The sequence below is a fragment of the Petaurus breviceps genome, unplaced genomic scaffold (assembly GCF_028583685.1).
Source record: "Petaurus breviceps papuanus isolate PSGF00001 unplaced genomic scaffold, PetGlider_PUasm1.0 90865, whole genome shotgun sequence".
Taxonomy (NCBI): Eukaryota; Metazoa; Chordata; class Mammalia; order Diprotodontia; family Petauridae; genus Petaurus; species Petaurus breviceps.
This window is the reverse complement of record NW_027187367.1, coordinates 1,760,874-1,771,872: the sequence shown is the minus strand read 5'-3', so window position 1 is coordinate 1,771,872 and position 10,999 is coordinate 1,760,874. Positions and strand designations below refer to the sequence as shown.

Below are 10,999 nucleotides of genomic sequence, written 5' to 3'. Positions count from 1 at the left end.
GGGGGGGGGGGGGGGGGGGGGGGGGGGGGGGGGGGGGGGGTGCCGCCGGAACTAAGCGCGCGTCTGGGTTGGAGGGGGTGCAACATGACATGAGTGTAGGGAACGTCTGTCGGGTGACTCGGTAGCTACACTTTAAAACAGTTAGGACATCCATCGTAGGTAGTAGGGCCGTCCTCAAGCCTTGCCAGGCCTGGGTGGCCGGGCTCTGGTACCGCAAACCGGTCTTTACTTGACAGTCCTGTGCCCTCTCGCGTACATCTTGCGGAGCTGCTGCATGCAGCAGCTTCCTTCATTCACAAATGGTGCCGGACTGCTTGCTAGTTTGGGGCCGCCGGGAACCGGCTCTAGCGAACTTAACACCCCACACACTTTAACGATTTTCACTTGCTCGGAAGTGAGAGACAAATGCTCTTGAAACAACTTTCTCTGCTAAGGCCAAACGGCACTAAGCTGGAAAGAGAAGAGTTCTTTTGGGGTTCGGCCCACTACATCCCCAGACCCTCAGAAAGCTTCCATTATATTATGGAAGACAACACCACGAAGGAAGGAAAAGTTGAGGACAGACCTCGTTATGACAGCTTTTTTTTCCTGAAAAAATTGGGTGGCTCTGAAAAGAGCCTTTGGTTTCTTCGGCTAACCCTCATGAGGGCTTTACTTGCCCTTGGCTTTGTGGTGACTCTCGGTCTTCTTGGGCAACAGCACGGCCTGAATGTTCGGCAGAACGCCGCCCTGGGCGATGGTGACTTTGCCCAGTAACTTGTTAAGTTCTTCGTCGTTGCGAATAGCCAGCTGCAGATGGCGGGGAATGATACGCGTCTTCTTGTTGTCGCGGGCCGCGTTTCCTGCCAACTCCAAGATCTCAGCTGTCAGGTATTCCAGTACAGCTGCTAAGTAGACCGGTGCCCCAGCACCGACTCGCTCAGAGTAGTTGCCTTTGCGGAGCAAACGGTGCACACGACCCACTGGGAACTGGAGACCTGCCCGAGACGAACGAGACTTGGCCTTAGCGCGAGCTTTGCCTCCCTGCTTTCCGCGTCCAGACATGGCGAACAGAAACTACTCCTTGAAGGACACTAAAAGAGTGTGGGGTTTTGCTCTCTTCCGAAGAATGCAGACAGAACCAATTATACTATCAAGCGGTAGGCTAAGGGACGCTGTCCGATTGGTTCAAAACCTCTTTCGATTAACAAGCCAATTGGAAAGTAGAATGGTCATCTGGTCGTTTGCATATACTCCTCCCACTAGAGAAACGACTTAACGTGCTTATCCAATCAGACCTTGGAGCTTTCCAATCTTTCGTTTGAATACGCGCACTACAAGTAGACCGGACCACTTAGGCGAAGCTGCGTTTACTTTTTTCTCTGGCTTGTGTAGCTCAGTTTAGCTCCGCGATATGCCTGAACCCGCCAAGTCCGCTCCGGCTCCTAAGAAGGGTTCCAAAAAAGCCGTGACCAAGGCGCAGAAGAAAGATGGCAAGAAGCGCAAGCGCAGCCGCAAAGAAAGCTACTCCATCTACGTGTACAAGGTGCTGAAGCAGGTCCACCCCGATACGGGCATCTCCTCCAAGGCCATGGGCATCATGAACTCCTTCGTCAATGACATCTTCGAGCGAATCGCGGGCGAGGCCTCTCGCCTGGCGCATTACAACAAGCGCTCCACTATCACGTCCCGGGAGATCCAGACAGCCGTGCGCCTGCTGCTGCCCGGGGAGCTGGCTAAACACGCCGTGTCCGAGGGCACCAAGGCTGTCACCAAGTACACCAGCTCCAAGTAGACTACTTGGCGGCCAAGGCCCCAAAAACATAACCCCAAGGGCTCTTTTAAGAGCCACCCACCTTCTCAAGATAAGAGCTCTAACCCTGCTGTCCTACGAGTCTGTGTGGCCTGTCATCTCTCTTGGGCAATCAAGGTGGGCAACTTGCTTCCTGAAGGGCGGCAAGATAGGATTTCCTTCCCCCGCCCCGATGATTTGGTAGGCTGGATACGCACACCACCCTCCCATTGCCTGTGACATCCACGCTGTGGAGCAAGCCCCACCGGAATTCACTGACTAGCTTTACTTGCGGGCCTTCTCGCCCCTAAGCAATACATGGGCTTAACAAACATAGGGGGGGGGGGGGGGACGTGGAATAAAACTTAGCGCACACCAAAATAAACTCCAAATGGTATGCATGACTTTAAAGCAAATTAGAGATTTAAAATTTTTACTAAAAGTATTTTCCCTTCTTTTAAAACAGTTCAAGATTCATAAAACTTAGAATGATCTTAAGCAGTTTGCATAACTTTCTGCACATGGTTCTAATCCTAGATGAAAATAATATTAGATTTTCCAGTAGGCTAACACGAAAGAGCTCACATCTTTTACTGACTCGTGCTCTGATCATAGAAACCTGCTATAGAAGGAAAAAAAAAAAAACAGGGACCTGTGACATTCCAAATATGACAGGATAAAACATCCTTCATTCTGTTTAAATTTAGGTTAGTTACAGATATCCAACCATGCAGTATCCATTCCATCTCAATGCTAGACTCAGGAATAGGTGGGGAACATTCCTTTTCGAAGGAACCCCATAGGTAAACTGAGCCAGGAGGGATCCCATCCCAGACAGAGGCTAAGATTGTCCCTCCAGCCTTTACCAAATGCAGGCTTCCACCTGTCCACGGTACAGGCTGAGTAGCTTGTGGCATTTTCTCTCAGATACTGATTTAATGCAGATAACTATACCCAAATTCAAACTCAAAATAAAATTTAGTTATGGTCCCAAATGCCTTTTACCTTAAATAACAAGCCTCAACAATCACAGCTTAGAGCCAGTTATAATTATTTCTATTCTCTTGTAGCTGCAATAAGCAATAAAGATTTATCAGGTCCCACAACTGTAAGGAATACCATTTTACCATCTTTCCTTCTGAAATCTAGAAGCCAATTGATAAAAATCCTTTTTAATCCTTGCACCTTTTTAGCAAGTTAGGTTCATTTAAAAACTACATGACTGAAACTGTTCCTTTCCCAATGACCTTGCTTAACAGAGATAGTTTCCAGGGTTACTTGGCAGTTTTACTTCCCTTTTAAACTGACAGACTTGGAAGCTTAAGATTTTCCCAAATTACAATACTCCAAAACTAGATAGTACAGATGTTTACCAGTAACGATATCATCTTAAATTTGAACTTTGAAATAAAAACAAATGAATTACCAATCTGATGGCCTTAAAACTCCACATGAAGTTATACTGAACTAAAAAAAAAATTTTTTGATGCCATACAACCAATCAACTTATAAACACTGCATATTTCCAGAATAGCCAAAAAGTTAAATGGACAATCAGCTATCACAGTAAATATTGGCAGTATTATTATGACTTGTTTGTATCCCACATATAAGAGCTTTAAACCATCAGATATTACAACATAAAAAATCCAATTCACATGAAATAAACATTTATGACATAGGGGTAGCAGACCAATAAGAGGATTTTACAATTTAGTAATAATTTTATAATTTTACAATTTACCATAATAAAACAATGACATTATGACATTAATTGCATTTCCAATTCATCACATACCAAAATTATTGATAGAAAATTAGGCTTACCAAGTGCAGAGGCTTTTCTCCTCTCCCCACAGTTGCAGAGCTTGGTTGTGGACCCCAGGATTTGAAAGGAAAGAGGGTCATCTGCATGCCCCAGGGGCCCTCGATATAGCTGCTATGCCTCCCCCCCCAAAATGTTTTTAGCTGTTCCAACTTTTACTCCAATAAATTTTATGTGTTCACTCCTTAGAAACTTCTTTGAACATGATAGCTTTGACTTCCCTAGCAAGGGGAGAGGGAGTGGCGCCTACTTCTTTATCCCAGTTCAGTTCATCCAAGTGTTCAGTTACTATCCTGTGGCACATATGTCTCCATCCCACTTATCAGGTCCCATTCCATACTAGCAGAGGCAATTATAGCATGAACCTTTTTCTTATTCATCTTGCCCCGACCATTCTTGTACTTATATTGTGCCACACGGACTGCAGCTTTCTTAGCTACAGCCTGATCATTTCTCACCTGGTCTCCCAAATGAAATTCTGACATTGAAGCATAGACAATCTTCCCTGTAATTCTACCAATTCCTTCTCCATTTTTACTTTTTCTTCTATTTTCTTATCCTTATCTCTACACATTGTCCTGTAGGCAGTCAATAAAACCCATCTTCTCCTACATATCCCTGATAATTCTTTCCCTTTCTCTTTTTGTATGTCCTGCAAACTTCTGTTACCTTCGGGAAGATCTGTCTCACACAGCTTCCCCAGTCTTCCAAGGGACCTGTTCCCTGAGCCCATACTTGAGCTAAGGAATAATAGAGTAATTCTTCCCACCCTGGTATCAAGGCAGGTTTTGTACATTCACTGGATGTTTTAAAAAATGGCATTTTGTCCAGTGAATTCTGTTCATGAAGACAATTTTGTGTGATTAAGGATCAATTTTGCCTAATTAGGATCAGATTCGCTCCCACAAAATGATACATGTACACCAAAACAGATAATTAAAAAGAGTTAATTATAGGAAAAAGAGGTAAAGAACATTCCTTACATATGCAATATAGGCAACACAGCAATGATAATAACTTTAGTAAGATTAAAAGTATTACTATAAGCATATAAGAAAATGAAAGAGAAAACATCACCAATTGGGGGAGCACCAACTCTTCACTTTTTCACAATGGCTGGGGAATCCCAGTTTTCAGCCTATGAGTCCCATGGGCATGCACAGGAAACCTCTATTATAAAATGGAAATGGTATATTGAAAACAGGGCTAAGTCTGAAAGCACGGTGTTTCTATATTACATGAAACAGTGATGGAATTGCCAAATAATGAGGTAGTGATTTCCCCTCCTGAAATAGAAAAGAAACAGTCCCCTGTCATTTGGAATCAAGGATATGGATCTTTATTACCTGATCAGAAATAGCATGTGTGGTTCACTGATGGCTCCTCAGCTAAGTATTTGGGGCAAGAAAGACACTGGAAAGTTGTATCTTACAATCCCTATACCAAGATGGTATTGGAAACACTGGTAAGGGGAAAAGTAGTCGATGGGCAGAGCTTGTGGCTGTGTATCAGGCATTGAAACATGAACAAGGGGGTCAATGCCATATATTTACTGACTCCGGGGCTGTGGCTAATGGGTTAGTGGTATGGATGCCTGTTTGGAAGGAAACCCAATGGCTGATAAGAGGAAAAGAAGTGTGGGGAAAAGAGTTGTGGAAGGAAATGTGGGAATGGTGTTGATATACTAACGTTTCAGTTTTTCATGTATATGCTCATGTGAAGAATGAAACTCCGGAATGTGAGTATAACACCTATGTGGATGGACTGACTAAAATAGACAGTAACCAGATACAAGATGATGAGGAATATCACGCCTTAGCCCAATGGCTCCACCAAACCGCAGGACATTTGGGGCCACAGGCCTCTTACGGATAGGCACTATTGATGGGGTACCTGGGGTCTAGATCAATTTGTGAAACCAACTTGTAAAACCAGTCTGTTCAATTGTAACTGCAATTTGTGCATTCCCACCCTTGAGATCTGCCCCTTCTCCCTATCCCACACTCCACCTAGGCAACACCCTGTGACCCCTTTGTTCTTACTGACTCTCTTAATTTCTTCTGGGCCTGGACCACACCCTCCTTTATCCTTGCCTTGCCTCTCCTTAACAACCTGGCCCAAATCTTTTCTAAACTATCTATTCACATGCTCCTCTTGGTCAGCTCTGACCTTTGTCTATGCACTGAGGCCCCTCCCTTCTGGTCAGCCCTGACAATGGCAGCCCTACCCTTTAAAGGTAAAAGCATGTACCCCCTCTCACTCGCAGGTCCCCTAAAGGACTCTTGCCCGCTGTAATGGCGTAACAATAAACTTTCTCAACTCTAACTCCAAGCAAGGCTGAGCTGAATTCTTTCCAGATGCCCTTGCAGGTTTCCTGGTCTTGGATGAGATCAGGGTTCCTGCTGAACCTACTGGGATCCCGTACCCCCATCATTTTGGCGAGCCAAAGGAGAGTCTGTGGTCTCAAGCTTTCTTGGAGTTCCGGTAAGCTCCTTTACCTCCTCCCTCTCGTCCTGTAGTCAGGTTCATTCAAGCACCTAGGAAGGCTTGATTGGACGATTCCAGTCTGGGACCGGAATCTGGTCTATTTTTTAATAGACCCGGGACACATCCCGCATGGATGGGGGACACCCTGTCTAGGGACAAGTGTCTCTACGTCTAAAAAAATATACACATATATTTTTTTAGGCAAGGCTTTTCACGTGAGATGTCACAGAAAAGCAGACGACTACAAGTGATTCTGACTGGGGAGTCGGGAAAGGATGGGTCAGTCTCCCTCCGTACCCCGAGAGACTCACCCCTAGGACATCTTTTGTACAACTGAAAAACACTTGGTCTTTAAGACCTCAAGTAGAAAGGATGGGCCGGTTTCCTCCTACACTTGGGGGTCTGTGCCTAGGCTATCTCAAAAAAATCTTACCTGGCCCCAATTGGCATCTATCTGAGGGCCAAGAAAATGTGATTTGTGCCGAAGCTTCCAGAAATCCTCTGTGAGCTTTTGAACCTTCCTGTCAGCCTCTCTCTCTCTCTCTCTCTCTCTCTCTCTCTCTGTGAATGAGTGTGTGTGAGTGGTCTGACATCTTCTAAGCTTTAAACTGCAACTGCAGGACATTCCTTTGAAATGCTGTATCTCTTTCCCTCCTTCTTTCCCCTGCTGCTGAATGCAGCCTGGAAAGGGAGAGAAAGAGAGCAAAATATTGTCTTGTTTGTGAACAGAAGTTTTAAGATCTTTAAAAGTTTGAAAATCTTCTCTTCATTCCACTCTGGCCAAGTGGAGTGAGGAGAAGGCAATAAGAAAGGGAGGGAATCTTCTCCCTCAGAACAAAGAGGCAGGTAGACTAACAGTTAACTATTTCCTGCAAAGTTTTGTGTAATAGAATGCAACTAAAAGGCAACTGAATGCATTCTGGTCATTTTTGAAAAGTGTCACTCCTAATTTGATGCTAAAGAAAAGTCGGAATTCATTTTACTATTTGGCATTTAGGCAAACTGGAATATTTTCTAAGATTTGATATATAAGGTGAGGTTTTGGGGTTCTCTAGAACTGGGATAAAGAAGTAGGCGCCACTCCCTCTCCCCTTGCTAGGGAAGTCAAAGCTATCATGTTCAAAGAAGTTTCTAAGGAGTGAACACATAAAATTTATTGGAGTAAAAGTTGGAACAGCTAAAAACATTTTGGGGGGGGAGGCATAGCAGCTATATCGAGGGCCCCTGGGGCATGCAGATGACCCTCTTTCCTTTCAAATCCTGGGGTCCACAACCAAGCTCTGCAACTGTGGGGAGAGGAGAAAAGCCTCTGCACTTGGTAAGCCTAATTTTCTATCAATAATTTTGGTATGTGATGAATTGGAAATGCAATTAATGTCATAATGTCATTGTTTTATTATGGTAAATTGTAAAATTATAAAATTATTACTAAATTGTAAAATCCTCTTATTGGTCTGCTACCCCTATGTCATAAATGTTTATTTCATGTGAATTGGATTTTTTATGTTGTAATATCTGATGGTTTAAAGCTCTTATATGTGGGATACAAACAAGTCATAATAATACTGCCAATATTTACTGTGATAGCTGATTGTCCATTTAACTTTTTGGCTATTCTGGAAATATGCAGTGTTTATAAGTTGATTGGTTGTATGGCATCAAAAAATTTTTTTTTTAGTTCAGTATAACTTCATGTGGAGTTTTAAGGCCATCAGATTGGTAATTCATTTGTTTTTATTTCAAAGTTCAAATTTAAGATGATATCGTTACTGGTAAACATCTGTACTATCTAGTTTTGGAGTATTGTAATTTGGGAAAATCTTAAGCTTCCAAGTCTGTCAGTTTAAAAGGGAAGTAAAACTGCCAAGTAACCCTGGAAACTATCTCTGTTAAGCAAGGTCATTGGGAAAGGAACAGTTTCAGTCATGTAGTTTTTAAATGAACCTAACTTGCTAAAAAGGTGCAAGGATTAAAAAGGATTTTTATCAATTGGCTTCTAGATTTCAGAAGGAAAGATGGTAAAATGGTATTCCTTACAGTTGTGGGACCTGATAAATCTTTATTGCTTATTGCAGCTACAAGAGAATAGAAATAATTATAACTGGCTCTAAGCTGTGATTGTTGAGGCTTGTTATTTAAGGTAAAAGGCATTTGGGACCATAACTAAATTTTATTTTGAGTTTGAATTTGGGTATAGTTATCTGCATTAAATCAGTATCTGAGAGAAAATGCCACAAGCTACTCAGCCTGTACCGTGGACAGGTGGAAGCCTGCATTTGGTAAAGGCTGGAGGGACAATCTTAGCCTCTGTCTGGGATGGGATCCCTCCTGGCTCAGTTTACCTATGGGGTTCCTTCGAAAAGGAATGTTCCCCACCTATTCCTGAGTCTAGCATTGAGATGGAATGGATACTGCATGGTTGGATATCTGTAACTAACCTAAATTTAAACAGAATGAAGGATGTTTTATCCTGTCATATTTGGAATGTCACAGGTCCCTGTTTTTTTTTTTTTCCTTCTATAGCAGGTTTCTATGATCAGAGCACGAGTCAGTAAAAGATGTGAGCTCTTTCGTGTTAGCCTACTGGAAAATCTAATATTATTTTCATCTAGGATTAGAACCATGTGCAGAAAGTTATGCAAACTGCTTAAGATCATTCTAAGTTTTATGAATCTTGAACTGTTTTAAAAGAAGGGAAAATACTTTTAGTAAAAATTTTAAATCTCTAATTTGCTTTAAAGTCATGCATACCATTTGGAGTTTATTTTGGTGTGCGCTAAGTTTTATTCCACGTCCCCCCCCCCCCCCCTATGTTTGTTAAGCCCATGTATTGCTTAGGGGCGAGAAGGCCCGCAAGTAAAGCTAGTCAGTGAATTCCGGTGGGGCTTGCTCCACAGCGTGGATGTCACAGGCAATGGGAGGGTGGTGTGCGTATCCAGCCTACCAAATCATCGGGGCGGGGGAAGGAAATCCTATCTTGCCGCCCTTCAGGAAGCAAGTTGCCCACCTTGATTGCCCAAGAGAGATGACAGGCCACACAGACTCGTAGGACAGCAGGGTTAGAGCTCTTATCTTGAGAAGGTGGGTGGCTCTTAAAAGAGCCCTTGGGGTTATGTTTTTGGGGCCTTGGCCGCCAAGTAGTCTACTTGGAGCTGGTGTACTTGGTGACAGCCTTGGTGCCCTCGGACACGGCGTGTTTAGCCAGCTCCCCGGGCAGCAGCAGGCGCACGGCTGTCTGGATCTCCCGGGACGTGATAGTGGAGCGCTTGTTGTAATGCGCCAGGCGAGAGGCCTCGCCCGCGATTCGCTCGAAGATGTCATTGACGAAGGAGTTCATGATGCCCATGGCCTTGGAGGAGATGCCCGTATCGGGGTGGACCTGCTTCAGCACCTTGTACACGTAGATGGAGTAGCTTTCTTTGCGGCTGCGCTTGCGCTTCTTGCCATCTTTCTTCTGCGCCTTGGTCACGGCTTTTTTGGAACCCTTCTTAGGAGCCGGAGCGGACTTGGCGGGTTCAGGCATATCGCGGAGCTAAACTGAGCTACACAAGCCAGAGAAAAAAGTAAACGCAGCTTCGCCTAAGTGGTCCGGTCTACTTGTAGTGCGCGTATTCAAACGAAAGATTGGAAAGCTCCAAGGTCTGATTGGATAAGCACGTTAAGTCGTTTCTCTAGTGGGAGGAGTATATGCAAACGACCAGATGACCATTCTACTTTCCAATTGGCTTGTTAATCGAAAGAGGTTTTGAACCAATCGGACAGCGTCCCTTAGCCTACCGCTTGATAGTATAATTGGTTCTGTCTGCATTCTTCGGAAGAGAGCAAAACCCCACACTCTTTTAGTGTCCTTCAAGGAGTAGTTTCTGTTCGCCATGTCTGGACGCGGAAAGCAGGGAGGCAAAGCTCGCGCTAAGGCCAAGTCTCGTTCGTCTCGGGCAGGTCTCCAGTTCCCAGTGGGTCGTGTGCACCGTTTGCTCCGCAAAGGCAACTACTCTGAGCGAGTCGGTGCTGGGGCACCGGTCTACTTAGCAGCTGTACTGGAATACCTGACAGCTGAGATCTTGGAGTTGGCAGGAAACGCGGCCCGCGACAACAAGAAGACGCGTATCATTCCCCGCCATCTGCAGCTGGCTATTCGCAACGACGAAGAACTTAACAAGTTACTGGGCAAAGTCACCATCGCCCAGGGCGGCGTTCTGCCGAACATTCAGGCCGTGCTGTTGCCCAAGAAGACCGAGAGTCACCACAAAGCCAAGGGCAAGTAAAGCCCTCATGAGGGTTAGCCGAAGAAACCAAAGGCTCTTTTCAGAGCCACCCAATTTTTTCAGGAAAAAAAAGCTGTCATAACGAGGTCTGTCCTCAACTTTTCCTTCCTTCGTGGTGTTGTCTTCCATAATATAATGGAAGCTTTCTGAGGGTCTGGGGATGTAGTGGGCCGAACCCCAAAAGAACTCTTCTCTTTCCAGCTTAGTGCCGTTTGGCCTTAGCAGAGAAAGTTGTTTCAAGAGCATTTGTCTCTCACTTCCGAGCAAGTGAAAATCGTTAAAGTGTGTGGGGTGTTAAGTTCGCTAGAGCCGGTTCCCGGCGGCCCCAAACTAGCAAGCAGTCCGGCACCATTTGTGAATGAAGGAAGCTGCTGCATGCAGCAGCTCCGCAAGATGTACGCGAGAGGGCACAGGACTGTCAAGTAAAGACCGGTTTGCGGTACCAGAGCCCGGCCACCCAGGCCTGGCAAGGCTTGAGGACGGCCCTACTACCTACGATGGATGTCCTAACTGTTTTAAAGTGTAGCTACCGAGTCACCCGACAGACGTTCCCTACACTCATGTCATGTTGCACCCCCTCCAACCCAGACGCGCGCTTAGTTCCGGCGGCACCCCCCCCCCCCCCCCCCCCCCCCCCCCCCCCCCCCCCCC

General features: G+C 45.1%; 4 protein-coding genes across 4 annotated transcripts; 2 read left to right on the top strand and 2 right to left on the bottom strand.

The window, feature by feature from the left end:
- Nucleotides 1–619: 619 nt before the first annotated feature.
- LOC138149907 (histone H2A type 1-like) lies at nucleotides 620–1,044 on the bottom strand. The gene has a single exon (XM_069073113.1). The coding sequence runs from the start codon at nucleotides 1,042–1,044 to the stop codon at nucleotides 652–654; it is 393 nt and encodes a 130-aa protein (XP_068929214.1). The 3' UTR covers nucleotides 620–651.
- On the top strand, nucleotides 979–1,806 carry LOC138149908 (histone H2B type 2-E). The gene has a single exon (XM_069073114.1). It carries the CDS (start codon nucleotides 1,394–1,396, stop codon nucleotides 1,772–1,774), a length of 381 nt encoding a protein of 126 aa, XP_068929215.1. The 5' UTR covers nucleotides 979–1,393; the 3' UTR covers nucleotides 1,775–1,806.
- A 7,387-nt stretch (nucleotides 1,807–9,193) lies between these two features.
- On the bottom strand, nucleotides 9,194–10,018 carry LOC138149906 (histone H2B type 2-E). The gene has a single exon (XM_069073112.1). It carries the CDS (start codon nucleotides 9,604–9,606, stop codon nucleotides 9,226–9,228), a length of 381 nt encoding a protein of 126 aa, XP_068929213.1. The 5' UTR covers nucleotides 9,607–10,018; the 3' UTR covers nucleotides 9,194–9,225.
- Nucleotides 9,956–10,380, top strand: LOC138149905 (histone H2A type 1-like). The gene has a single exon (XM_069073111.1). It carries the CDS (start codon nucleotides 9,956–9,958, stop codon nucleotides 10,346–10,348), a length of 393 nt encoding a protein of 130 aa, XP_068929212.1. The 3' UTR covers nucleotides 10,349–10,380.
- Nucleotides 10,381–10,999: the final 619 nt, after the last annotated feature.

What these genes read in the sequence shown, in the direction of transcription:
- LOC138149907 (XM_069073113.1), bottom strand. Translation starts at nt 1,044, where the DNA reads ATGTCTGGACGCGGAAAGCAGGGAGGCAAAGCTCGCGCTAAGGCCAAG.
- LOC138149908 (XM_069073114.1), top strand. Translation starts at nt 1,394, where the DNA reads ATGCCTGAACCCGCCAAGTCCGCTCCGGCTCCTAAGAAGGGTTCCAAA.
- LOC138149906 (XM_069073112.1), bottom strand. Translation starts at nt 9,606, where the DNA reads ATGCCTGAACCCGCCAAGTCCGCTCCGGCTCCTAAGAAGGGTTCCAAA.
- LOC138149905 (XM_069073111.1), top strand. Translation starts at nt 9,956, where the DNA reads ATGTCTGGACGCGGAAAGCAGGGAGGCAAAGCTCGCGCTAAGGCCAAG.